This window comes from Sebastes fasciatus, chromosome 5 (assembly GCF_043250625.1).
Source record: "Sebastes fasciatus isolate fSebFas1 chromosome 5, fSebFas1.pri, whole genome shotgun sequence".
NCBI lineage: Eukaryota > Metazoa > Chordata > Actinopteri > Perciformes > Sebastidae > Sebastes > Sebastes fasciatus.
The window spans coordinates 24008806-24035451 of NC_133799.1; the positions used below are offsets into that span (position 1 = coordinate 24008806).

General features: G+C 40.9%; 1 protein-coding gene and 1 long non-coding RNA gene across 5 annotated transcripts in view; one reads left to right on the forward strand and one right to left on the reverse strand.

Moving 5' to 3' along the window:
* The first annotated feature begins 2642 nt into the window (after positions 1–2642).
* On the forward strand, positions 2643–25246 carry fam20b (FAM20B glycosaminoglycan xylosylkinase). The gene is made up of 9 exons (XM_074635964.1): positions 2643–2872; positions 7544–7866; positions 8073–8320; positions 8416–8502; positions 9730–9839; positions 17147–17318; positions 20695–20886; positions 23914–23973; positions 24066–25246. The coding sequence occupies exons 2-9, from the start codon at positions 7738–7740 to the stop codon at positions 24295–24297; spliced, it is 1230 nt and encodes a 409-aa protein (XP_074492065.1). The 5' UTR covers positions 2643–2872; positions 7544–7737; the 3' UTR covers positions 24298–25246.
* LOC141768069 (uncharacterized) overlaps positions 17655–26646 on the reverse strand; it is a 57047-nt gene continuing 48055 nt past the window's right edge. For 2 of the 4 annotated variants that reach the window (XR_012593985.1, XR_012593987.1), the window contains 2 exons: positions 18683–18748; positions 17655–18545 (listed from right to left, as the gene is read on the reverse strand). This is a non-coding gene — a long non-coding RNA (uncharacterized LOC141768069). Of the gene's footprint in view, positions 18749–26646 lie in introns of all 4 variants that reach the window. The other 2 variants (XR_012593984.1, XR_012593986.1) reach the window with 1 other exon arrangement.

Genomic DNA, 26646 nt, shown 5'->3' on the forward strand with positions numbered 1-26646 from the left:
AGTAAGAGTATTAAATACTTGACAAATCTCCCTTTAAGGTACATTTTGAACAGATAAAAAATGTGCAATTAATTTTCAATTAACTATGGACAATTATGCAATTAATCACAATTAAATATTTTAATTGATTGAAAGCCCTACTTATTATGCAAATATGTCTTTTTCTATTGAGCACAATTCTAAGGGGGCTAAACTCTCCCAATACAAAATCAGATAAGACAAAGGGATTGTGAGGTAAATCTGTGGGGTGATGAGATTTTAACAGGAGGAAAGCAAAAAAAGACATGTTTGCTCGTTACAAGACAGAGAATATACCCGGAACCTCTCATGTCCGTTGGAATAATTTGATGTAGCCTATTTTTTATACTTCTCTAGTTATGTGAACGAAGAACAAAAAATAAATGTTTTTGAATTAAACATATTTGCAGATTATAAGAGTTATAGATTTGTTCAATTAGAACATAATCTATGAAATATTTATTAGAGATTTAAAAATTTAAATATTATTCGATGAACTATGAAGCCTTTTGTAAAAAAAAAAAAGAACTTGCTCTATTAATTATTCAAATAAAACATCAGAATCAGCTTTATTGGCCACGTAAGTGTGTTCACATACCAGGAATAGGACTGTGGTTTTTGTTACTCTCAATGTAGTTGCACAGAAATAGACATAAACATGGACAACAAAGCTGAAAGAGGTAAACCTGAACACTAACTACCATGTACAAATATAAATATATAATAATATTTATTTATATAGCACCTTTCAAAACACAGGTACTAAGTGCTTTACAATAAAAAACAGAACACATTTAAAACACACGGATAATGAAATGTACTAAAAGCCAATAACAACACATAAAAACCCAGAGAGTAAAACAACTCAAATGTCATAAAACATTTCAGCAATTCTAAAAAGGTGATTAAAAAGACGAGACAGAGTTTGCATAGCCCTGATCTCCTCCAGCAGGTTATTCCATAGTCTTGGTTTGTTGACTGCAAAGGCTTTATCAACTTTGAGTATAAATCTGGACCTTGGAACCACAAGGAATGATGCATCCGAGGATCTCGGAGTGCGGGAAGGGACATAGGGCAATAACAGATCTGATAAATAACTTGTGGCGAGGCCTGTCAGGGCTTAGAAAGTAATCAGTAATATTTTAAAATCAATTCTAAAAGCATATATATATGTAATATTTCAGAAGGCAAAGGGTGCTGGAATAAATGTGGAATGATTAATGTAATAGGTTGCTTTATATACATGATAATAATAATAATAATAATTAGATTTATATAGCAACTTTCAAAACAAGGTTACAAAGTGCTTTCCAATAAAAGCATGATAAAAATAATTAACACCCAGAACTTAAAATGTAAACAAAATAAAATCATATAAATAGTTACAACAGTGCACAATCAGGAGCCAAACCATCAAGGCTTTAAAAACAAGCAGTAAAATCTTAAAATCAATTCTAAAACTCACAGGTAAACCAGTGACGGGCAGCAAGGATTGGTGTGATGTAGTCACTTCTCTAACTACGAGTTAAAAGCCTGGCAGCAGCGTTTTGTAATAACTGTAGTCGTTGGATGTTGCTGCCAGATACCAGAATAAAGTGCATTGCAATAATCAAGTCTGGAGGAGATGAAAGCATGGATGACCTTTTCTAAATCAGCAGAGGAATGACCTGATCTTAGTAAGCTGTCTCAGTTGGGCAAAACAGGACTGCACCACTTCACACATCATGATGAGGTAGTTCATGTGGCAGTATATACAGTACAGCATGCTTATGTTCATATTGACAGTGATATTTACCTGTAAAAAGAAAAAAAAGGTATAAACTACAAAAATATATGATTTACAGGTAAGGTGAAGTACAGAGGATGTTTGGTGTTACAGGGTTAGACTGATGAGAGTGACTGCCTGCAGTAAGAAACTGTTCTTTGGTTGAATCAGTCTGGTCTGAACTAGACAGATTTAGTATTAAAGGTCCCATATTATGTTCATTTTCAGGTTCATACTTGTATTTTGTGTTTCTACTAGAACATGTTTACATGCTGTTATGGAAAAAAAAACTTTATTTTCCTCATACTGTTGGCCTGAATAAGCCTGTATTCACCCTCTGTCTGAAACGCTCCGTTTTAGCGCATTTTGACGGAATTGCAACGGAATTGCAACAGAATTGCGTTGCCTGGCAACAGCTTGGGTCCATGTGTTACGTCAGCTGATGACATTCACATACACTGCAACCAGGAATAAACTGGGACACATTTAGAATGTTAACATTTAAATCTGTGTAATGGTCTAAATATTGTATATTTGTGACATCACAAATGGACAGAGATCCTGACAGCTTGTTTCAAATGCCGAGTTTCTGAATACGGGCTTGTGTATTTGCCTGAGTGTTCCGATACTTTCACAGTATCTATATAGGACTTAAGCCTGCTTTATAATAAAAAAACATGAAAATCTCACTTTTTTATAATATGGGACCTTTAAAGGGTAACTGTATTGTAATTGTTGCATCTTTCTCTCTGCCTCATCTCCAGCGTGTTTATGGACCTCCACAGTGTGTTACAGTGTGTTCCTGCCTCCTGCTGGCCGCCTGCAGCTCCTACAGGAGGAGGAAGTGTTTAGGAAGTGGACACACAGCAGAGAGAGAGAGAGGAGGAATAGAAGGAAAAGGGCGGAGGAGGAGGAGGAGAGAGGGAGCTACCAGGATCTATCAGGGGATTCAGAGAGAAATATGATAAACCACCACCGCAGGACAATCTATTATATTTAACAACATAAACATCATAGGGGACTTTCTGTGGACACTTTGTGGAAGCTCATTTTGTCTTGAACGGCGTGTTGTCCTAGTGTTATTATAAGGTAAGTGATCTTTTGGTCTTCAGCCAGTAAAAACAACAGAGACGACGCAGCTAGCTGTTAGCTCACCTACACAGCCCAGCAAGGTGTGCAGCGCGAGCTAACCGCGAGCTAACAGACAGCTAACCGCGAGCTAACACTGGATGTGAACATGTCAGTTACAGAAACAGGAGACAGATAACGCCGTCATAGAGAGCATCTAATGCAGCCAGCCGTTTCCTCTCTGCTGTTAAAAAAAGGCAGCGACATCATGAAAGGCTGATTGTGTGTCAGATTGCCTGCGTGGCCAAACCAGCTAATTGTATTAGCATATTTTAGCTTGTTATTAGCTAGTAAGCTGCTAGCTGTTTGAATAACCGTTGGTGCTAACGTTAGTAGCATAGTGATGGGAAGTCCGGCTCTTTTTAGTGAGCCGGTTCATTTGGCTCAGCTCACCAAGAAGAGCCGGATCTTTCGGCTCCTACAAATGGCTCTTCATTTTACTTCACTTCTGCCTTTTTATAATTCAGCCAAATTTAGCTTTAGCTGTTTTGACCTATGATTAGTATGTGTGCACATCCATCTGCAATCCATCCATCTGCAACCGCTTATCCTGTTAAGGGTCGCGGAGGGGCTGGAGCCGATTCCAGCTGATATTGGGCGAAGGCGGGGTACACCCTGGACAGTTCGCCAGACTATCACAGGGCTGACACAGACAACCATTCACACCTACGAGTGTCAACAATTAACCTAACCTGCATGTCTTTGGACTGTGGGAGGAAACCGGAGCACCCGGAGAAAACCCACGCTAACACGCGATAACATGTATACTCCACACAGAAGGGACAGTGCTAACCACTGCACCAACGTGCAGCCATGTGTGCACATATATCACTTAAATTATTCAATATAATTATACTAAACCTTATAATTTCCAGAATACCATAATTTTACATGCTGCTTCGTTTCAGACTGTCACTCATCTTGTCTGCTATTCGCGCACCGCACTCCTCTCTTTTTCTCTCCTCCTCTCCTGGTACGTGTCCACAGGCTCCGTGCTTTCCACGCTTCCCATTCATTGTCAATGTAAGCAGCATGCTGGTCTTTTAAAATAAACGTTGTCGATCCAAAATAAAGACAGATTCACCAACTGCACGGATTATTTCTCGCCTCAAATGTTTTCAGAAACACATTTCGGTGAACTATTTTCGTGAAATAAGAGAAGAAAGTTTCCAAACGAGCCTTTATACTGTTTCCGGTTTGAAAGCTGGGAGCAGCAGCCCACAGAGGGAAAGCGTTCGTCCAATCAGGTGGGGAGAGCCTTGTGTCTAGTGACAGCCCACCAAGCGTCCAATGCTGGGAAACGTTGCGTCCCCTCGCGATAAAAAACGTCCCTGTGGACACGTACCACCCCTCCTGCTCTGTACCCGTAGACCGTCAGCGTGCCGCCCACCCCCGCCCCTCCCGGCTTGATGGTATGATCCTTGTCTGTCATCACATGATTGGTCGCACGTCATTAACACAACATTCAGTCACAGTCAGTGCATGGATTGCACGTGCCACGGAGAAGATCATCCTTGAATTAAGTAAAGAAAGAAAAGAAAAAAAACGTCTCTCGGACGAGAGCCGGCTCTTGTCGTTCACTTAAAAGAGCCGGCTCTTTGAACCGGCTCGTTCGCGACCAACACATCACTAGTGTAGCAGCAGGAGTCGGTCAACTGGCAGTTGAACGTGGCAGTTGTATTGATTTTAACAGCCGGTGATTAAAAGCTGACAACATGAGTCAGTTAAAGGCCCAGCTCGGTTTGTTCCAGCTGTTAGTTAGCAGGCAGGAGGATTCAACATTATCAGAGAGGGGGGGGTTATCTTCTGCAAGGTTAGCCCGTTTAAAGCAGCAGAGCCGGGTCCACCACCTCATCTGACCCCCTCTCTACTGCACCACAGCAGGACTACCTGTCCATCATCTGCTGCCTGGAAACAGCCAATACAGAGACAGAGTTCCTCCTGTTCCCACATCCACAGTGTTGGAGATGGAGGGGACCTGACACAGGGAGGTCTGAATGCTGTCACACAGCCCCAGTCTATAGCAGCATCTTCAGTTAAAGTGGCAGTAGGTAGAATATGTTTTGGCATATTTCTGTGCCTCGGTGTCCTCCGGTGTCCTCCGGTGTCCTCCGGTGCTCCTAATGGCATCTGCAAGATTTCGCAGACCAGAGGGAAAACAACCAATCAGAGCCAACCTGGAGTCTGCCGTCTCTGAGCAGCTGTCAATCACTTACCAACTCCGATCAAACTTAGGGGGACCAGATCCCAACAAACCAAATGTGGGACAAAGAGTATGTTTGTCTGGGACAATGTGGGACACGTTACCAAGGCTGTGGGGTAGTCTACAATTTTATATAATTTCTATCTAACCTAAATAATAAACATTTCTATAAGTAGTTTCACAGTCTTTGTTGTAGCTGCTCTTCCTTTTCTTTGTGGTATTTTACAACATAAATCTGCAGAGCACGTGACTTTTCGGTGACAAACAATTTTCCCCGTTGTGCATAGCGTAGCAAAGACGGTGAAATGTTAACCTGCACTTGACCCACGTGTGCGCAGTTTGACAGCAAACACAGCGCCGTGATGACAGCCTTCCCTGCTTTCTTCAGTCACTGGATAAAAGCCAGATTTTAATAAAGGGTCTGTCCTGCAGCGGTGTGACTTTGAAAACTAGAGCCAATGAAAATGTGGGACATCGTCTCAATATGTGGGACGTGGGACAAGGGATAAAAATGCTGTGCAGTCCCTTGTAAAGTGGGACACCTGGTCACCCTAGTCAAACGTGAATCAATATTCTCTTACTGTGATGCCTATTTCTCTCCTCAAATGTTTTCAGAATCATCTTGTAGTGTACTGTTTAGCTGTAAAATGAGGAAGTTTGTGACTTGGCAGCCATGTTGAGATCTGCTGAGGAAATATCAAGCATTGCCCACCAGCTAGAGCATACTTTCTCATTTTACAGCTAAACAGTACAATACAAGATGTTTCTTAAAAGAGAGAGAGAAATAGGCATTACAGTAACATAGCATTGATTCGTATTTGATCACCGCTGTCTAGTTTGATCGGAGTTTCCGAGTGATTCACAGCTGACTCCGTTGAATGTACACTTAGGGATGTGACGGTGAGGAAATGTTCCCACCGGTTAATAAACTTGTGACAGCACCGGTGTTATCGATTACACCGGACATTTAAAAAAAAAAAAAAAGATGACGCTCAATATGTGTAGCATGCTTACTTTTATCTTTAACGTTGGGGGGCTGTGTTCCCGGACCTCTCTGGTCCAGCTTTCACTGTGAGGCCGCAGGTTTCCACCCGGCGCTGCTCCGCCACGCACACCAACTGTGACCGCTCCGTCCTCCTCACGGCGATTGCCTCATTAACGTTACGGTTCCCTTATAGCATTGGGTTTAAATCTGAAATATTGCCAAATAGGAGCTTTTGCTTTTCGCTTCCACAACCAAATCCTCCGCCATCATCTTGTCTGTCAACTTTCTCTCATCCTGTGTGTGTGTGTGTGTGTGTGAAATCTGACTCCTGCTACTCTGAGCTGAGACTCTGTACGGAGCAGATGCTTTCACTTTCAGTTTGCAGTGTTCGTTGTCCGATTACGTATCGATAACGCAGCGCTGATTCGTGAAAATGAACTAAATGGGTTAAAGCAAAACGATTGTGGGGTGCGTAATGTAATCGGTGTGTGCCCGACCACCATGTAACACCGGTAACAATTTTGGCTTCCCACAATTAAATGAACATGATCGACTGCGTTATTGACGTTTAAAATGTGTGTTCTGCTCATAGAAAACTCTGCAGCATATCAAATGAAGCACTTCCTAAACTAACAGCCGGTGATCGAGATGTTTTGGCTTCACTTTTGGGCATAGATATTATCTATACAACCAATGTGTTTATGATTAAATAAAGAACATACAATTGTTTATCTAGCTCTTATTGTTGCTAATTTTGCTCTGGAAGTGCACCAGATTGAAGCATTTAACTTTAAAATGTAGCTAACAAAAGAGTAGGGTGAATATTCCCGTATTTCTTCATATTGCAATATTTAAATCAGAAAAAAATATCGTCAGTTTTTTCCAACAGCGTACAGCTCTTAATTTGTACATTAACAGGGATGTAGCACAGCATGGAAGTAAAAACAGTGCTCTTGTTTATTTTAATGTTTATTTTAAGTGCAATAAAAATGTCGTCACTAAAAATCAGTGAATAATTGTGATCTCAATAATTGGTCAAAATAATTGTGATTATCATTTTGGCCGTAATCGTGCAGCCCTACCAATGTTGCCAGAAACATTCTGCCTACTGCAGGTTTAACAACCAGAAGTGCACTTTGCTGTTGATTCTGCACACAGTGAAAGTTTTGTGGTGTTCTGAATGTACACACACATTTCCACAGAGCAGACTGTGTCATCCTGATGTAGTTGCGTATCCTGCACAGGCTTCAGCTGTGCTGCAGCAGTACTGGGTCATCGTCCGCCCTGAGGGGAAACAAGCAAGAGGGGCAGCAAATCGATCAGTTTTCTCTCCACATATTATTGACAGTACATTTTTTCATCTCTCCCTCTCCTAGTTCTCGTCTGTCTCCCGCTGCTCCTCTTCCCTCCCAACCGTCTCTCATTTCTTTTTCTCTCCCTCCAGGTGACCGCCTGTTTACCTTCGATTGGGAACAGCAGTGTCCATTCTTCAGAAGAGCTCGTCTTGACGGGGCTGGTGGTTGGGCGGGCGGGCGTCGGGGAGTTTCAGGGGCCATGCATCAGGGGTGAGGGGGATTTGCTGCGGGGGACACACACAGCGTCGGGTGAGGAGGAGGTCGGGGCAGGGTCGGTGTGGAGATGAAGCTCAAACAGCGCATGGTGGTGCTGTGTGCCGTGCTCCTCCTGCTGGGCCTGGCCAAGATCTTCCTGCTGGATGGAGGCGAGGGCTCCGCGGCCAGCCGGCGGGATCTCAGAGCATTTCGCAAGGTCAGAGTGCAAGTCAACTATTTTTAATTTGTTTAAAAAATGTATAAAAACATCAGCGCTGTCATTTGGGAGATTAATAAAGTAGGATGCACAAGACTCTTAATTGGCGATAGCGAGGACACAGTCATTCTTAACAGTGCCAGCGAACATTTGGCAGACACGTCGATATCATTACACACTGTGTTATTATCACCCACCTCCAACAGATGGAAGCTGGCCTTTCTCTGTCCCGGGGAGCTCGCCTTACACACACTCTCCAGTCTCCGTGGGAGATAGCGAGCCAGTGGGTGGGCCCGAGAGAGGTGTACCCCGAGGAGACCCCAGAGCTGGCTGCTGTGCTCACCTCCCTCAGCACTGCCAGGATAGAACGGGCCGACGTGGGCTATAAGGGCACGCAGCTCAAAGCCCTGCTGGTGCTGGATGGGGGACAGAAAGTGGTCTTCAAACCCAAAAGGTCAGATTTGTTAATAATGGGATTACACATTCATATTTCATGCTCAAGAGTGATTCAGCTTTCTTACTTGTTGTGTCCTTTCCACCCTTCTGTAGATATAACAGAGACTACGTGGTTGAAGGCGAGCCATACGCAGGCTATGACAGACACAACGCAGAGGTGGCTGCTTTTCACCTGGACAGGTGTGTAGACATCATTATCTGAGTGTCTAAAGTTCATCCTCTCCGATCTGTTAACCCAAAGATACACTTTTTTTTTAGGGGGGTACAGGGGGTCTTTAGGGGGAGATAGCAGGTCAACAGTAGATGTCACATAGAAGTGGTGTACATCATCTGAAAGCTGGGAACCTGAAGATTAATTTGAGATGCAGCTCAGCACTGTGTCAAGTTTTTGTAGTCTAGTCAAAAAAATTGAAAGTGTATAAGGGTTTAGAACATTATGATAGAAGTATATGATGGTCATTCCCATGAACTATTATGTCTCATAAGTTGTTGCAGCAATTTTGGGGTTGATACCATTTGTACACAGATTTTGTGCTAAATTTAACTTTTTTTTACCATTCAAGAATTGATAAAAAATGATCAATAATCCCTCCAAAATACCACATTAAGATGCCAAGACCTTGAGGAACACCATAGAAAAAGCCATGCTGTGATTTGGTTTCAAAAACTTGACATTTGGAGATTTCTGCAAAAATTGCATTTTTCGGCGATTAGATGGCGAGCACTTCTGTTCTGGAAACTACCCAGACTACCCAGGTCATTTTATACAGTGAGGTCAAGTTTCAAAAAACGGTCTCACTACAATGTAATGGCTCCTATGGGGACTAACATCATCACACATGAATACAGTTGGGCTCATTGGATCCACAAGAGTCTCAGCTTTACAGGGATACCCAGTTAATGTAATTCCAAGACTGTTTAGGGACCCCAGTATGCAGAAATATTCAGAAACACCATTTTAGAAAAGGCGAAAATAACAAATTTGTACTGCATGCAAAAAACTGCACGTGATTATCATAAAGTGGGTATGTCTGTAACGGGGAGACTCGTGGGTACCCATAGAACCCATTTTCATTGACATATCTTCAGGTCAGAGGTCAAGGGAACCCTTTGAAAACGGTCATGCCGGTTTTCCCTCACCAAAATTTAGCCTAACTTTGGAGCGTTATTTAACCTCCTTCCTTAGCATAACATGGTTGGTACCAATGGATTCATTAGGTTTTCTAGTTTCATATGATACCAGTATCTCAACTCTAGCTTTGATAACTGAGCCAGCTACAACCTCTTAAAGAGAGTAATGTTGGTTGGGATTGCTGGAGATCCCACGGGTCTCAGAGGGTTAATGGAGCAGAACTGCTGTGTAATGATGTTCTGGTATTGTGTCCTGCCGTTCCGTCCTCTCTGCAGGATCCTGGGGTTCAGGAGAGCGCCTCTAGTGGTCGGGAGATACGTCAACGTGCGAACAGAGATTAAACCCGTGGCCACAGACCAGCTGCTGAGCACGTTCCTGATGCAGGGTGAGTTTCTGTCCACTTTTTTTAATCTTCTCTCACTCAAATAACTTTCTAATAACAATTGAGTATATTCAGACCTCCAGAGTGAGAGTCTGGTGTTATTACATGAATCATTCCTCTTTCTTTTGACTCATCTGTCCACTTGTCTTTCTCAGTCTGACCTCAGTTTTCACTCTCTCTGTCGATCACTTCCCTTTCTCAGTCAGCTCACTAGACCAGGATATACCCAGCCTAGTCCATGTGCTGCATTTGCAACACAGAGCAAAGTTGTTGTTGCATCTAGAGGAATAAACAGTAGACGCGTGGAAACAGGCAATTTTGTAAACGTGTGACCACAACAGCAATCCGCAATGTGTCTCGCGTCTGCTATCACGTCATTTACCGTGTATTTATTGCGTGTCTTTGTGACAAAATGTGATTTGTTGACCTCATCAGTGATTCGTCGTTGTGAAAGATCTTGTAGTGTGTCACCTCCTGCCGCCGGTCAGTCATGTATTGTGAAAACCACAATGACTTAAAGACTCCTGATTACAAGACAACCGTTGCACGCGCTGCCTGGTAGTGTGGCACGTTCAATTTGTCTCTTTTCTGTTAGCGCAGGGGTGTGTGTGTGTGCCGCTTCCACAAACCCCCGTGCTCCCCCCGAAGGAGGAAGGAGAATTGGGTACCCGGAGGCGCACGGCAGTCCATAGTGTTAGATGGGAAAATGTGCCGACGCAACATGTCGTTTCGCCCCCCGTGTCTGTCCCTCCCCGAAGAGCAGTTGCTGCAGGGGGAGGGAGGGTATTATTAGAATAATAATCGAATAATACCCAGTGATTTTCGAATAGTATTTTTGCTAGAAATGCACATCCCTAATTGAGATCTGACCACTTTGAAAGCCTTGTGGTGTGAACTTGGCTTCAGATGATCTTTTCAGGCCTCTGAAGATTTTAAGAGATTTTAATGCTCCTCTTGTATGTTTTTGTTTGTTCTAACATGGAGCAAATATACACGGATGCAAACTTATACAATATCCCTTCAGTAAGTACTTCCTTTGTTAAAGGGCAAATCAGACAGTGTTACACATAAAGATCAGTTTACCAGTCATAGGAAGTACTGCTCAACTTAAGAAAACCGTTGTGTAATGTCATATGTGGGTTTGAAAGAGTCTTCTGAAGTGTGGGAAAGTAACCGTTATGATGTCATTTGGGGTTATTCTGTCTACAATCTGAGATGTTTTTAATTGGGTGAGACACTGCGGGCAAAAAATTGACCAATGCATTTTTTAATGCATTGGTCAATTTTGAAATTTTGGGCTATTTTCTTTCAGACTAGTGGAAAGAAACATCCAAAATACACATTTAGGTGTTTATTTTACTGCAATTTGTCTATTTGCGTCTGTAGATTTCTCCTAAATTCAACAAAAGTTAGCATTAGATAAGGCCATCATAAAATTTCAGAAAACTTGTTATACTGTACAAAAAATAATTGTCTTTATTTAAGTAACCAAGTGTCTTGCAAAATGTATGGAATTTTTCTATATTCATTTTTAAAGGTCATTTTCTCTAAATTAGTTTTTTTCTCAGAAATCTCCACTTCAGCAGCACTTAGAAAAACCAGACTTTCAGTTTCATTCCTATAAATATTCTGAAGGTTTTCACAGAGCGGTTTGTTCATACCTCATTCATAGCCTGATTTTTAAAAAAAAATAATGTTTTACTGCTGTTGACAGTATTTTCTGATTTATGTAGTGATAAAAAGAGATATCCAAATTCCCCTATGTAAAAACCTTTGACTAATATGCCACAAAATGAAACAATAATTTCGAACCTGGTTTTATCTGATGTTCACAGTTGTGTTCTGGATGCAAATTAGCACATATTTAATAAGATAATCCTCATTTGCATATTTGATAACGATCAATTTCAGAAAACTTGTAATTCAAAAAAAGTATTTCTTATTATGGGCAATTTTGCAAATCAACAGGAGCAGGACTGCAGAATTTGAATAATGGATTTGTTTATAGGATTTTTTGTGATGATGTACCTCAGGTTATTAAAATTGTATCCATAAACAATCTCACTTCAGTGTCCAGAAAATGTACTATATCATTATGACACATATTATTGATATTATAATACAGTGGAAACCTCTTATAGTGATCATGTTTGTCTGGGTGAAATTGATTACTATACGATAAGATTTTTCTTTTTCTGTTTCTCATGCAGATTACCATCTTACTGACATTTGTATATTTATCACTTGAATATAAAGTAGTGAAACTGACAGCTTTGCTATTTACTGAATTTGACTGGCTGTTTCAAAATACAGTCCAGCTGTTTCTTTTTAAGTCCTCTTTTGCTGCTGTAACTCAGAAATTTCCCCTTGGGGATTAATAAAGTACCTACCTACATACCTGAAGTCCCCCTTCAGAGGACTACATTTACTTGGTTTTTATTCTTTTTCTAATTAATAGCCGATGAAGGAAAAGAAAAGTGATAATACTAATAATAATCATAATCTTAGTCAAACCATATTACTTAAAAAAAAAAAAAAATGAAAAAAAGTAGGGGTGAATAGGCTGGCCACCTTAACGACATATAAACAAATAAACCGACAACGACAAATAAAACATTCAAGAGTGGACATGGACACATACAGTATATTAAAACAGACAAATCTCAACAATGGCAGAAAACAACAAGCTGACAAACACAGAACAGAGACATAGAGAATAAGGTCCCTTTGTGTTTAAATGTGTAAAATGGGGTATAGGAAAGAGGTGGGATTGTAATATGAAGATGATAGTAGTGACGGGGTGGCATTTAGCTCACCGGCAGATTAAGAGGCAGGATCACATATGAGACATTTTGTATTGAATTCTGTGATTTGATTATTTTATTTGGCAGAGACTTGTCCATGTGATATATGTTCTGAGAGGAGGTTCAACCATTGTTTTATAGAGAGTAGGTGTCTGGATGTCCAATTGAGGAGAATAGTTTTCTTGGCGATAGCTGGAGCCACAAGTAAAGATATGTTGCTTGGTGTTATTAAGAGTCTGACAAGTCGCCAAGAAGCCAGATGGATGGAGATAGTGGGATGTTGCATGCAAAACATTCTGAGAGTTTAGTTGTTAGGGCGTGTAGGTAATTGTCGTGGGTGCCAGGTTTACAATGTGTGCAGTACTGTGAGTTAGTGAATCCCATTGCATGCATTTTATGGCCTGTGAGATGTGCGCAGTGTATTATCTTATATTGGATTAGTTGTAAATCGATATTTCTGGTCATTCCAGCTGTCAGTCTAGCTGTTTCAAAAGCGGCTTCAGCTGTTTCAAAGACAATTTCAAACACAGCGGGGACTTCCCCCTCCACATTCGTTTCCTGCCTCCATCACTAGCGGCCATGACAGTTTCTCGTTGTTTGAGTAGACTACACAAGGTAGCCTGAGGTAAACCAAGTTCCGCTGCTGTATCTCATTAGGTCATGTTTGGCACGTTGTCATTAAGCTTCGATGAGACTATATTTTTCATTGAGAGAAAATCCCGTCATGATTTCAATGAACACGCAGCACAGGTTCCTGCAGCAAGTACGAGGCACAAATCTTGTCAGTTAACGGTTAATAATCGGTTAACGAGGGTCGGTTATTGGTTAAGAACATTTTTCAAAATGAGCATCCCTTGTCCATGGCTTCGTCAGTTGGACAGGTGCGACCTGACAAACCAGATATTTTCGTACTCAGTAGACGAGTGTAGAACCACAGTCTAACTATAGATTAATGTAGTGATAATAAAAAAGTAATTTCAGATGTCGGTGTTAAAGGTATATGTTAACATGTGACCACTGCTCATCTTTTTCTGTTGGTGTGGCCCATGTCGTCATAAATGTATGGCATTGTGGGTTTCTCTTTGTCAAATTTTTGTGTGTGTGTTGGCGACTGATTCACCAGCTGTCCAGGCCACATGTTTTCACACGTTTTATCTTCTGTTAGTTGCGTTATGTTTTAAAGCTGTCACTTACCGCCAATCAGTGTTGTGCCTCATATGACTCATCTCTGTAATGGCCTTTGCAATAGTGGTTTATTGCCGTCGGCCAGAAGAACACCCACCATCGTAGCGGCAGAAGCAGCTACACAGATGTGTCATTTAGTCCTCAACTGAAGTTGAACTTCAAAGGGTGCTTCCTCAATACAAAACTCCTAGGTGCATATAGTCATGCTTAAATCTTTGGTTTCATCTGTCCACTTTTTAAATTATCTGACAATGAGGTTTCTATCTTCACTGCATTAAAACCACAATGGAGGTGAATCGAATTTAGCTTTTGCCGCTCACAACGTTGAAACTTGACATTGGAAAATTCAACAGACACCGTGTCTCCCATTACTCTGGATTATTGCACTCATCTGTACTGTGTAAACTATTGACAGCCTATTCTAAGGATTGTCCATAAACTGTAGTTGTGAGATAATACTCTTTGTGAGCTGTGTGTGAGCCAAACATTTTTTAATGCTGCATTAGCAAACAGGATAATGTTCACACGTAGACACCAATTTGCTTAAAGCTGCAGTAGGCCGAATGTTTTTGGCATCATTGGGCAAAAATTCCATAATAACCTTTCAGCATATTGTAATTCAATTGCTCTGAGAGAGACGTCTACACCTCCTCATGGCTATGTTTTCAGGCTTTAAAAAATCTAGTCCGTGACGGGAGACTTTGGCCAATCACAGGTCATTTCAGAGAGAGAGAGAGAGAGAGAGAGAGCGTTCCTATTGGCTGTTCATTCAACGAAGGCAGCTGTCATCCCCTGTTAAAATGACGTGGCTTGTTTAGGACTTGAGACTTACATGTGACATGCAAAACAATGACTTGGTCCCACCTCTGGTAGCCTTTACCCAGTGAAATGTCACCATGTCAGCGAATTTAAACTACTGCTTGCAATCTGAGGATATATATTAGGGATGCTCATTTTGAAAACATTTCTTAACCAATAAACGACCCTCGTTAACCGATTATTAACCGTTAACCGACAAGATTATTGCCTCGTACCAGCTGCAGGAGCACAACAGATATTCGTTGACGGGAGTCTCCAGTTCACCCGTCCGGGAAAGTTAACTTAGCAGCTACGATGCTGCGTGTAGTGTCGCTGACATGAAGCCACTTTCCCAGTAAAAGTCTCCACTGCACATTTAGTTTAGTTAAGCAGGTTGTCAGCTGTGTGTCTGCCCGGCGTAACGATACTTTGTCTGCCGGGCATAACTTTAGCGAGTAGCTATGTTAGCAGCTCTAGCATTGCTGGAGGCTTCGTGCTCGCCGCCGCACACGTAGTCTGCATCATTTTAGCGAGTTCCCAACAGACCGTGTGTGTGTGTATGTTGGCGGTGAGTGTGAGGTTGCTGGTGGCGTTATAGCTGTGAACGTAGGTGTAGCAATGTGTGTACACTTTATTTGTCGGTGAATAAATGCTACAAAACTAAAACTCCTCCGCTAAAGCAAGCCAGAGACCGGAGCCAACTTCCCGTATCCTGCAACTCCGGCTCCGCCTCTTAAGGTGGGCTGTTAGGTGGACCAGCTTTTCTCCTTAAAGAGACGAGCCGCTCCTCTGAGCCACTCATCTTTGAGTTCATTGTTAACATTTCTTTTAACCGTTTTAATTGATAGAGTTAATCGATTAAAATGCTTAATGTCAGTTAACGGTTAAACGCTTGATTATGGACATCCCTAATATATATAGACACATGTACACATTACATGGTAGTTATTGTTTTTTTGGGGGGGGTTTTACCGTGGTATCGAATTTGTTATTGAGAATCGTGGAAATTCACTGGTATTGGTATCGACTACTAGATTTCTGGTATCGTGACATCCCTACCCCCCGACAAAAGCCTCAGATCAGACGCAAATCGTGTCGGCTTGCCGCTCGCACATCGAAGACCCGAGCCGATGCGAGCTGGTTCCAGATATCTAGCATGCTAAATATCTGGACCTGTCGGGTACGCGGGATGAGGGGAAACCTGGGGGAGGAGGGGTTCCCTGTAACAATAGTAATTTAGCATGTATATGTTTTTTGTGTAAAATATATTGAACATTGAATGACATCAGATCTAAAATGTTATTCCTTCATTTAGCGCAGAGATTTCAAAAGTGGCAGATAACATTTCTGAGTGGCAGACAAAAGAAAATACTTGCCTGCCCCAGTGCCTGCAAGTATCGATATATTTTACACAAAAAACATTATATACATGGTAAATTACAGTGTTGGAATTACACCGTAGCTTCTGGGGGAGCCCTGTTTTTCGGGGCAGGGAGGGTACTGTACACAGTACTGTACTGTACTTTGTTATTGTCATCTGTAGTGGTTGTTTGCATAAAAACACACAATTCAATTGATTATGATTATTTAAATATTTGCTTTGATTAAAAAAAGTCTTGGCAAGCTGCTTAGAGCTAGTGTTAGGAAGTTAAACAGGTCATAATTCCCTCTCTAATATCTATTTTATATTACTGTGAAAACATCTCCTTCAAAAAACTGGATTTATTCAAGTTTCTCGCCAAAAACTACATTTTACGAGGTTACATTTGAACACATCATGATAACGTTGTAATTAACCTTCGCCCAATAGTCATTTTTCCTGAGCATCGTTTGAACGCCTCATAATAACTCAATGGCACCTCCGTTAACGTTAATAGCTCCATTATTTATCCAAGCAGGACTGCGCTGCCCACCTGCTTCTAACAGATGACGTTACGAATACAATCACACCAATATGATGATTGTTGTAGTCCCTGTAGTATATGTATGCATTAAAACCTTCTTGTTTATATTCATTAGTGGTTTCTGTTGGAACAATTTTAATCTTGCATGCAAAAAGGGGGAAATCACAAGTTAAATTAAACAAAACAGTATCCAACCAAATAGTTATCTGCCAATACATGCTTTATATATTTTGATAAATACATAACACACACACAGTTTTGAGTGGCGTGTAATAAGTGTAAAGTAACTTATTGTTATCTTTACCAGTAAGCTGTTATAACATTGCTGATAATTTAATTCATTTTATTATATATGTGACATTTAAAGACAACAAATGGTGAAAATGAAACTTTCTATGAGGCCAGGTCAAAGTTATTTATTCGCTTTATTTCAATCAGACTTGTTTCACATTTCTTCTCTGTTACTGACTTTGTTTCTCTCAAAGAACTCTGCAGACGGCTTCATACCGTACCTCCTCACAGCGCCGTGTTTGCATCGCTGCATCACATTTTATCGTTAAGACGTCACGGTCAAGTGGATTTATTTTCACGGGTACCTTTTCTCTCTCCCTCTCTCCAGGTAATAATACATGTTTCTATGGAAAGTGCTACTACTGTCGGGAGAGCGAGCCAGCGTGTGCAGAAGGAGAGATCATGGAGGGATCGTTAACCCTTTGGCTGCCAGACGTCTGGCCGTTGCAGAAACACAGACACCCCTGGGGACGCACATACAGAGAGGGGAAACTGGCCAGGTGGGTGTCCAAAAATGAGTTTCAGTGAGTAAAATCCTATGACTTTAGTGAATCACTGATGTTTATCAGAAGGAAATGGAAAGGTTGTTGTGCTGAGGCTGCACATCAACAGCTTTTCCATAGCGGTGGTATTTTAGGTCCATGGTCATAAAGAGACTAACTTATACTTTCCTAATCTGAAAGAGCAATCACACTCCTACTCTTTTTTATTCTGAGAAATGCTTCCTGGGGTGGGAGGACGACTGAAAAGTGAGGGTTGAGTATGCTGTGCTCCGTTATCTTATCTTTTGATGAGTGGTTAGAGATGTCCAACATAACGTGTTGTGGTGTCAGTGTGGGTAGAAGAGTGAATGTCTCTATGAAAGCAAAAATGAAAGCTGTAATAGTTTTGAACTCAAACTGAACGCCTAATTGTGAAATTCGAATACCACTTAATTTATAGCATTGAAATATTTCAATGTCACAGTTCGGTGTGAGTTTGGTACAGTGGAAAAAAAACAAAACCAAATGCATACGGATGTGTTTCTTCATTTATTTTTTTATAACAGACAATTTAGAGCATTTTGGATGTGTTTCCATTCACATCCCCTACAATGGTGGAGCAACGCCGACGCACTGTCTTCGTCTCATACACAACTCTCTCTATGTTGCTGTTGTAGCTGACCAGGAACCCGCAGGCGGGTCTTCCAGCTCCAGCGTTTCATTTTGTGCTCGCCAAAGTGCGACTCGCACGGCAATCCGCTTGTTGTGCTAACGGTTTAAAAGTGTCAGAGCAGAATTCGCGATTGTGAACTTTGGTTCCACATTAAATGCATCACTCTACATGGCATGTATGCTGCATGCACTGGACCGTGACATCAGAGAGAATTTGCCTTGATCATGACTCAGTGGTCATTAAATATTGAGCAAAAGCTGACTTAACAGAATAACTGAAGAGTGAATTTTGACAGAATTTCACTTAAAATGAGCTCAGCGCTCCTAGCGTCATCAGATTTCTCTTATTGCAGAAGTGTTCTTGCATTTCAACATTTCAGAAATTTAAGATTATGTAAGATCATAAAAATATGCAAGATAGGATCCTAGAATTGTCTCTCTCTCACACACACACACCGCATGCACGCACACACGCACACACACATACTGTTGAGGTCAGGCAAGTACAGGTATGTTCTTGCGTCGTGTTATTGAGAGACCACAGGCCAGGATTCCCAGTTGAGTTGGTTTATTCTGATAATAGACAAACAGTGCGGTCACTGGACTGTTCTGGAACAAACAGTGTATCTTCAGTCATGATGTTATGCTAACACAGTCAAGTTAAACTGGGCAGTATAACCAACAATATAGATTGCAGCATAAATATGTACCTGATAATAGACAAACGGTGCGGTCACTGGACTGTTCTGGAACATAAATCTTCAGTAATGATGTTACTAGAAATAGAGAAACACTCATGTTACCACACAACACCCAGCTTGGTAGTTGGCTTAGCTAGCAACATAGCCCTCATGCGGTTGTTCGTAGAACAGATATGAATTTACAAATATACGATGATACGAAAGTCTTTGTCCATTGCCTCAACTCCTCTAGGTACATACAGTATACATTTATTATACCCCCGCGACAACGTAGTCGGGGGTATAATAGTAGGGGTGGAACGGTTCACAAAATAAATGGTTCGGTTCATATCACGGTTTTGGGGTCACAGTTCGGTTCATATCACGGTTTTGGGGTCACAGTTCGGTTCATATCACGGTTTTGAGGTCACGGTTCGGTACATTTATGGTACAGCAAGGAGGCCAATTTCCAATTTAAATTTCAACATGCTTTTCATTTATTTGGCAAAATAAGTCAACAACTATTTGCCTTAACAAAATCAGCTAACATAAGGAACAAAACACTTCTTCATTGTCAAATCTTATGGCGGGACCTCTTATCAAAAAGTGAAGTGCCACTGTGTTATTTAAAAAGAATAAATAAATAAAAAACAAATTATAGGCTCAGGCCATCAACTTAATGTGCAGCATAAGGTCAGCCAGCACTTGACCTTTTTTAAACAACAGTAACATGTTTTCCTATTCTCTGATATTTCAAACATAATAAAAAAAACCACAGAGGCTAAAGCCGTGGGCACACTGCCCGCATGAGGCTTGCGTGACGGCAGCGTGATGCACACCTAGGGTGTTCACACTAGACGCGAGTTAGCTGCCTGTCGGGAGCGTGCCAGCTACCTGTCAGCTGTATTTCTGCTGCTGCTGTCAGCCCTTTCTTTCTACATAGAGTTTGCCTTTTAATGGCCATTTAACTTCATGATAAATATAATTTATATTTATTTTAGACAGAGAAAGGTTCAGAAACGTGTGGTAATTAGTAAATAATAGTAATAATCCACAATTAAAACTCCGTACTGTATTCATTTATGATGCTTTCCAAGTCACTGCTTGTTCCACATCACTGTCCGGCACATATTTCAGAATAAAAGCCTCGTGTTAACAAATGAAGGAATTCTGTGCAAAGAAAACCCGCTTTAGGGCTTTTATTTCGAAATGAAAGCAGGAAGTGTTGATTTAAACCCCAAACTTTATCAATTTTTTGAGCTACCAAAGTGACTGCTTGTTCCACAGCACTATATATATTAACATCATACCAGCAAGACTTTACTGCAGTTTACATGTCTGGACATCTGTAGAATATGTCACAGCCAGTGAAAGGGATCTAGTGACTGTATATTAACTTCATACCAGCAAGACTTTACTACAGTTTCGAGGTTTATCTGTAGAATATGTTACGGAGATGAAAAAAGGAGATGTCCAAAAAATATTGTGTATATTTGTGCTACGTTAGCAGCTCTAGCATTGCCGGAGGCTTCGTGCTCGCCGCCGCACACGTAGTCTGCGTAACTTTTGTGAGTTTCCCACAGACCGTGTGTGTATGTTGGCGGTGACTGTGAGGTTCTTGGTGGCGTTACAGCTGTGAACGTAGGTGTAGCAGTGTGTGTACAGTTTATTTGTCGGTGAATAAATGCTACGAAACTACAACTCCTCCGCTCCGCTCCCGAGCCAGAGACCGGAGCCAACTTCCTGTATCCTGCAACTCCGGCTCCGCCTCTTAAGGTTGGCTGTTAAGGTGGACCAGCTTTTCTCCTTAAAGAGACGAGCCGCTCCTCTGAGCCACTCAGCTTTTGAGTTAATTGTTAACATTTCTTTTAACCGATAGCGTTAATCGGTTAAAATGCTTAATATCAGTTAACGGTTAAACGGTTAATTACGGACATCCCTAACTCCTGCTGTATTTTTCTGCATCAGAATTTTACCACCTTTTGAGCATTTATGTGAGTGATTCCAATGGATTTGTGTGTGTGTGTTGTTGTGTCATCCAGGTGGGAGTATGATGAGAGTTACTGCGAGGCGGTTAAAAAGATGCCTCCATATGATGCGGGGCCGAGGCTGCTGGACGTCATCGACACAGCCGTATTCGATTATCTCATTGGGAACGCTGATCGGCATCACTATGAGAGTTTCCAGGATGACGGCGGCGCCAGCATGCTCATCTTGCTCGACAACGCAAAGAGGTGAGTGCTAATGTGAAGGATCGATTGGATCGGATTCTTTTGTCCTTTTTATTTAAATTTTTTTTTTTTTAAGATAACAGAGCAGCATTTCTCCTTTTGAGCAGATTTCATTAATATAGTTAAAATAATACACTATATAAAAAAATAAGATAAATCAATAAATGAACAAAAACATAAGTAAAAAGGCAAAATTGTAATTTTTAATAGATCTGAAATTGTTACAAAATTAATTTGGAGTTGTCCTTAAATTAATTTTTTTCACATTTTGTGTAACAGCTCTTTAAGCCACATTGGTACAAAATTACTGTCTGAATTACTCTTTCTAAAAAACGTTATATTGTTTGTTAAAATGGAATCTAGGAGTTAGGTTTGCCGACAGCATTAACATGACTTACTGGAAAATCCTGCACCTCATTCAACCAACATGTTCTGACATGTAGTCAACAGTTAAAGTTAACAGTTTGTTTATTTTCAATTTCAAGTACAGTTTGTTTTGACATTTTCCCGCATACTCATCTTTTCACTTATCGCCAATGAAACTATCTGACTCATGGAGAGAGAAGCCACTTTCATGAAGTGAGGACAACTTCTTCTATCTTTGAAGTTATCTTGGTTTTGATGATCAAAAACAACAGTACCACCAGACAGCAGTGGAAAATTTTCCGTTTCACATGTCGACATTTTTCAAGAATTAATCACAGTTGGCAGGATGAGGTTAAATGTGGTAATAAAAAAATCCCTTTACTGACTGCTTGTCAGTGTCACATTATACTAACATCAGGGCTGGACAGTAAACCCAAAACCAACCAAAACCAACATCCTCTGTGCGTTCCAATACCCATACTACCATACTATTTAGTATGCCAGAAAAAGATTTAGTATCTCCCAATACATAGTATATCATAGTATGAATAACTCGTATTCACGCAGGTCACTGTATGGATGAAGTATGAAATGAATGACTAGTACTCGTACAAGTTACTGTATCAAGGGTGATATATTAAATGAATGACTAGCACTCCTACAGGTTAATGTATTACTAGTACTCGTAAAGGTTACTGTACGAAGGATGATGTATGAAATGAATGAATAGTACTCGTCCAGGTTACTGTATTGCTAGTACTCGTATGGGTTACTAAATGAAGGGTGATGCATGAAATGAAGAACTAGTACTTGTGCGGGTTACTGTATGACTAGTGCAGGTTACTGTACAAAGGATGATGTATGACTAGTACTCATACAGGTTACTGTTTGACTCGTACTCGTGCGGGTTACTGTACGATGGATGATGTATGAAATTAATGACTAGTACTCGTACGGGTTACTGTATGACTAGTACTCATCCAGGTTACTGTACGAAACATGATGTATGAAATTAATGACTAGAACTCGCACAGGTTACTGTATGACTAGTATTCGTACGGGTTATTGTACGAAGGATGATGCATGGAATGAATGACTAGGACAACTTCTCTTAAGTTATTTTGGTTTTGACGATCAAAACCACAGTACCACCAGCCAACAGTGGAAAGTTTTCCGTTCAAGACTTAATCACAGTTGGCCGGATGAGGTTGAATGAGGTAATAAAAAAAATCCTTTACTGGGAATAGTGTCTATTTTTAGATTTGAGCTAGGTAATCATTTTCACATGTTGAATTGAGACAACAGCCAGTTACCTTTAGTCATTTGAGCGGCTTCACGTTATTTGATTGACTGTTTTTTCTTGATAACTTCACACAAATCATGATTTCTATCTAAGAGGAGACTGGCTTTTTTGTTCAGTCAGCATCTGCAGATTCTTGCTCACTGCTTCTGAGAGTTGAGTCATTTCCTACCTGAGCAGACAGTCCTGCTTGTCAGTGTCACATTATACTAACATTAGGGCTGGACAGTAAACCCCAAATGACCAAAACCAACATCCTCTGTGCGTTTCAATACCCATATTACCATACTATTTAGTATGCCGGAAAAAGATTTAGTACCTCCCAATACATAGTATATCATAGTATGAATAACTAGTATTCACGCAGGTCACTGTATGGATGATGTATGAAATGAATGACTAGTACTCGTAAAGGTTACTATACGAAGGATGATGTATGAAATGAATGACTAGTACTCATACAGGTTACTGTATGAATGATGTTTTAAATGAATGACTAGTACTTGTGCAGGTTACTGTATTACTAGTACTCGTTTGGGTTACTATATGAAGGGTGGTGCATGAAATAAAGAACCAGTACTCGTGCGGGTTGCTGTATGACTAGTACTCGTACAGGTTACTGTACAACGGATGAAGTATGACATTAATAATTAGTACTCGTACAGGTTACTGTTGGAAGGATGACGTATGAAATGAAAGACTAGTACTCGTACTTGAGGGACTTTCTTCAGATTTGGCACAAACATCCACTTGAATTCAATGATGAACTCATTCAATTTTAGTGGTCAAAGGTCACTGTGACCTCGTGTTCGTCCCATTCTCGTGAATGTGATATCTCAGAAACGGCTGGAGGGGATTTTCTTTTTACATTTGGGTGAACTGACTAGAAAGGTGGCAATTCTAGTTTTACATTCCACATGATCTCAGTCTGTTGTACGTGTTCAGCTTGTCTCAAAATAAGTTTGAGAGGTAGTTGAAGGGTTTCCTCCAAATACTATTTGATGATTTTACCAGATGTTTGTCTTCTTAATTTTAAACCTGAAGACTCCTCAGAGGAGCACATCAGATAACAGGGAAACTGCTGTTCTAATAAAAACACAAAATCTATGCTCGGTTTGGGCTACAGAAGGACAAACTCTCTCTTCTGGTTGGTTTTGCGGAGTGTTGTAGACGCGTTACATTTGAAAGTGTGTTTTGAAGTGTGTGTGTGTGTGTGTGTGTGCAGTCCTCTACAGAGCCATGACCAGTAGAGTGTGGCTAATGCATTTTGATGGCTTCTCCTAACCGCAGTGCAGACAGGCTTCTGGCTTCAGTTGCCTTACTTTAGTTTTTATTTGTAATTTGTTATTTTATCCCGTGTGCAGCTTTGGGAACGCAGCTCTGGATGAGCGAAGCATCCTCGCACCACTCTATCAGTGCTGCATGTGAGTACTCAGGAAATGATCAAATCTCAATTCTTCATTTTTTTTTATGATAATTTTTTAAACTATAATAACTTGTTTCCTTTCTCCATCAGGGTTCGTGTGTCCACATGGAACAGATTAAACCTGTTGAAAGGTGGAGCTCTGAGTTCAGCTATGCGGCAGGCCCTGGCATTCGACCCCATCCAGCCGGTTCTGGCTGAGCCGCACCTTGCGGCCCTGGACAGGCGTCTGTCCGGAGTCATGGCAACAGTCAAGCAGTGTATGGAGGCACAGGGCCCCGACAACACTCTAATAGAGGACCGAATGAACCTCCCACACCCCTAGAAACAAGGGGACAGGAGAAAACATGGGAACAGGAAAAGCCAGGACTTTACCTCACAAGCCTGGAGAAGAAGAGGGCCCTGAGTGAGTAAATGGGTCGACAGAGTGGAACAAAGACTGTATTTCTTCCCACCCTGGTTCTTTACTTGTTTGACTGGAGTGGTTCTCTACGAAGGAATTCAAAGTTGTGTCACCTTCAACTATATCAACTTTTTCTCAGGACTGTTGTACACTAAAGGACGGTATCTGCTGTAAGAACCCCTCCCTCTACTACTCCTGGTTGTGACGACACTCCTGCCTTGTGCCAAATTCTCCCTCCAAGTCCAGCTTCTCCTCAGGAGTCGACTAAGGAGGAAGGATGGAGCTCGGAGAGATGTAGACAAAGGAGCAGAAGGGAAGGTGAAAATGAGCCGCCGTTAAGCCGTGTTGCAGGCTGTTTGGAGCTTACAGTCCAAGAAACTGAAAAGTAGATTCCTGTTGAATTAACAGGAAATTCAATTTAGAACTGACATTTTTTTTTTTTTTTCTCAAATTGAACTTTGATTAGAAGGAAAGGAGAATGAACTCAGCCCCTTCCCTCATCATTGTGTACATATTTAACTAAGTAGTGACATAGAATTATGGGACGAAAGAATATACATTTGTGGATTATAATATTAAATAAACTTAAGGGTGTTTGTGCGTGTGAGCGAGTGTGGGTGTGTGTATGTATGGAAGAGCGCCATATTGTGCCGTAAATAAGAAAAGCTACTGACATGACAGACTTGAAGTGAGGGGACACAGAGGGCGGGTGTGTGGGTTCATCTTCAGCATTAAACTATGATCTATTTAATTGTGGTTCTCTCTCAGTCATCTCTTTCTCCGTGTGTTCACCACTGAAAAGCACAACGTCTGTTTGGAAGTATGTGTTGGTGCAGTCACTGCTACTATAAAAGGAAAACATTTGCTTTGATGCTTTGCAGTGTTGGAAGGGACTTTCACTTTAGGTCACTTTTATTTTGTTTATTTTAGTCATATTTATTCTGAGATGCGTTACAGGTCATGTCGGGAAGACACTGGGTATGGTTGACATTTAATTTATAATAACTAGTTTCATCTGTCATCGTCTCACTTTCTGTAAAATGTTGTTTTCATTTTTCCAAATTGTAATCACTTCTCGTGCCCTAAATTTAGTTCAAATTTCAAAGTAACTCTTTATTCACATATTAGTCAGAGATGTGATTACAGACGCTGGTCTGTATAGAAAGTATTGACATCTGTGTAAAAAGGGAACTTTTTTTCACAACTGGAACAGCATTACGCCGGTGTCATGCCAAAAAGTGATCATCTGCCAAAAAGTGATTTATCGGCCAGTTTATAATCTACAGCTGCTGTTATCTGGATCAAACAGTCATTATGTGCAAATACACAAATACACAAATTGCTGGTAATAGCAAAGGTAAAAAGTAGTGGTCTGGTTTATAATCTAGGGCACAGAGCAGGCAAAATAATGCATAGTCATAATGCAAAGGAGATCATTTCTATAACCCAACCGTAAATCATTATAATTACAGTTTAATTCCAAATATAAACAAGGATATTTGACATTCAAAACACATTATCGGCACCCATAATAGATAAATATAATAGTAGCCTATTATTGCCTATATCATGCAAATGACATGCTGCATGCGCTTTCAGGAGTGGAAATACATTTTTGGCGTGTAAAAAAAGCAAAGTCGGTGTAATGAGGGGTGCGATTAACGTTATCGACTCCGGTCCATGCAGGACAAGTTAACACCGTTTGGTTTGTCCGTTCTGGGCTACTGTAGAAAAATGTTGGTGCAACATGGTGGACTCCATTTAGAGGGGACCCGCTCCCTATGTAGATATATAAACGGCTCATTCTAAGGTAACAAAAACACAACCATTCTTATTTTTCAGGTGATTATACACTAAAGAAAACAATTATTAATATTATATTCAATTTCTGCCAATAGATCCCCACTGGTCCTTTAACACTTAATATACAATGTTGTTAGGAATATTTAAATAATTAAAGAAATAAATGTTACAGGATAAATGGAAGGCTTCAAATAGACCCTGTGATTTTTATCGGTCGATATTGCTTCCAAAAATCCTGATCAGAGCACCTGATCACACCGAGACGCGTCGCTACAGGCCCGGCCATTTAAAAAAATGCTCTGGCGAAGCGCGTCTGCCAAAACAGCGGTATGCCTGTGGAGCGGGGCTGCATGCTTGTAACCGGGCGATCAAATGTGATTTACTGGAAAAATGTGGTCTCTCTCTCCCTCAGTAGCCTACATGAAACTATCACAACATGAGGTATGAATTCCCCCTTCCCTCTCACAT

Bases quoted from the DNA above. Each gene is read 5' to 3' on its own strand.
- fam20b (XM_074635964.1), top strand. From the start codon at position 7,738: ATGAAGCTCAAACAGCGCATGGTGGTGCTGTGTGCCGTGCTCCTCCTG. The intron at 8,503-9,729 runs GTGTGTAGACAT...TCCTCTCTGCAG, and splicing joins GCTGCTTTTCACCTGGACAG to GATCCTGGGGTTCAGGAGAG. The intron at 17,319-20,694 runs GTGGGTGTCCAA...TGTGTCATCCAG, and splicing joins AGAGAGGGGAAACTGGCCAG to GTGGGAGTATGATGAGAGTT.